This window comes from Buceros rhinoceros, unplaced genomic scaffold (genome assembly GCF_000710305.1).
Source record: "Buceros rhinoceros silvestris isolate BGI_N320 unplaced genomic scaffold, ASM71030v1 scaffold3615, whole genome shotgun sequence".
Taxonomy (NCBI): domain Eukaryota; kingdom Metazoa; phylum Chordata; class Aves; order Bucerotiformes; family Bucerotidae; genus Buceros; species Buceros rhinoceros.
The window spans coordinates 5458-5878 of record NW_010410960.1 but is presented as its reverse complement, the minus strand read 5'-3'; the positions used below and the strand labels follow the sequence as shown (position 1 = coordinate 5878).

General features: G+C 57.5%; 1 protein-coding gene across 1 annotated transcript in view; it reads right to left on the bottom strand.

Annotated features, from left to right (window-relative positions):
• Positions 1–116: 116 nt before the first annotated feature.
• Positions 117–421, bottom strand: part of LOC104493154 (olfactory receptor 14A16-like) — a gene marked incomplete at both ends in the record, with an annotated part of 5575 nt that continues 5270 nt past the window's right edge. Inside the window, one exon of the mRNA XM_010135784.1 lies at positions 117–321. Coding sequence (XP_010134086.1) covers positions 117–321 — 205 coding nt within the window. The remainder of the gene's footprint in view (positions 322–421) is intronic.

Here is a 421-nt window from a genome sequence, read left to right as displayed (position 1 = left end):
GCCTGCGGATGCCAAAACGCTCCGGCGTGAGCTTCCACTGGAGCTGCGCTCGCAGGTGCTGACCCTGAAACCTGCGGAGCCCTCAATGAGAGCTGGGACAATGCTGTGAAAAGCACCCTCTGATCAGCCCAAGTTCCCTGTGGTACGAGTGTGAGCAGGAGAGCCTGAGGATCTGGGGGATCTCACAGAAGAACTGGTCCAGGGCACTGCCCCAGCACGTCCCGTAGTGCAGGGGCTTGCAGATGGCAACATAGCGGTCGTAGGACATGACAGTGAGGAGACAAAACTCTGCTAGTACAAAACAAAAAAAAACGAAGAAGAGCTGTGCAGCACGTGCTGTGTAGGAGATGTCCCTGGTGTCCCAGAGGGAATTGGCCATGGCTTTGGGGACAGTGGTGGAGATGGCACCCAGGTCGAGGGG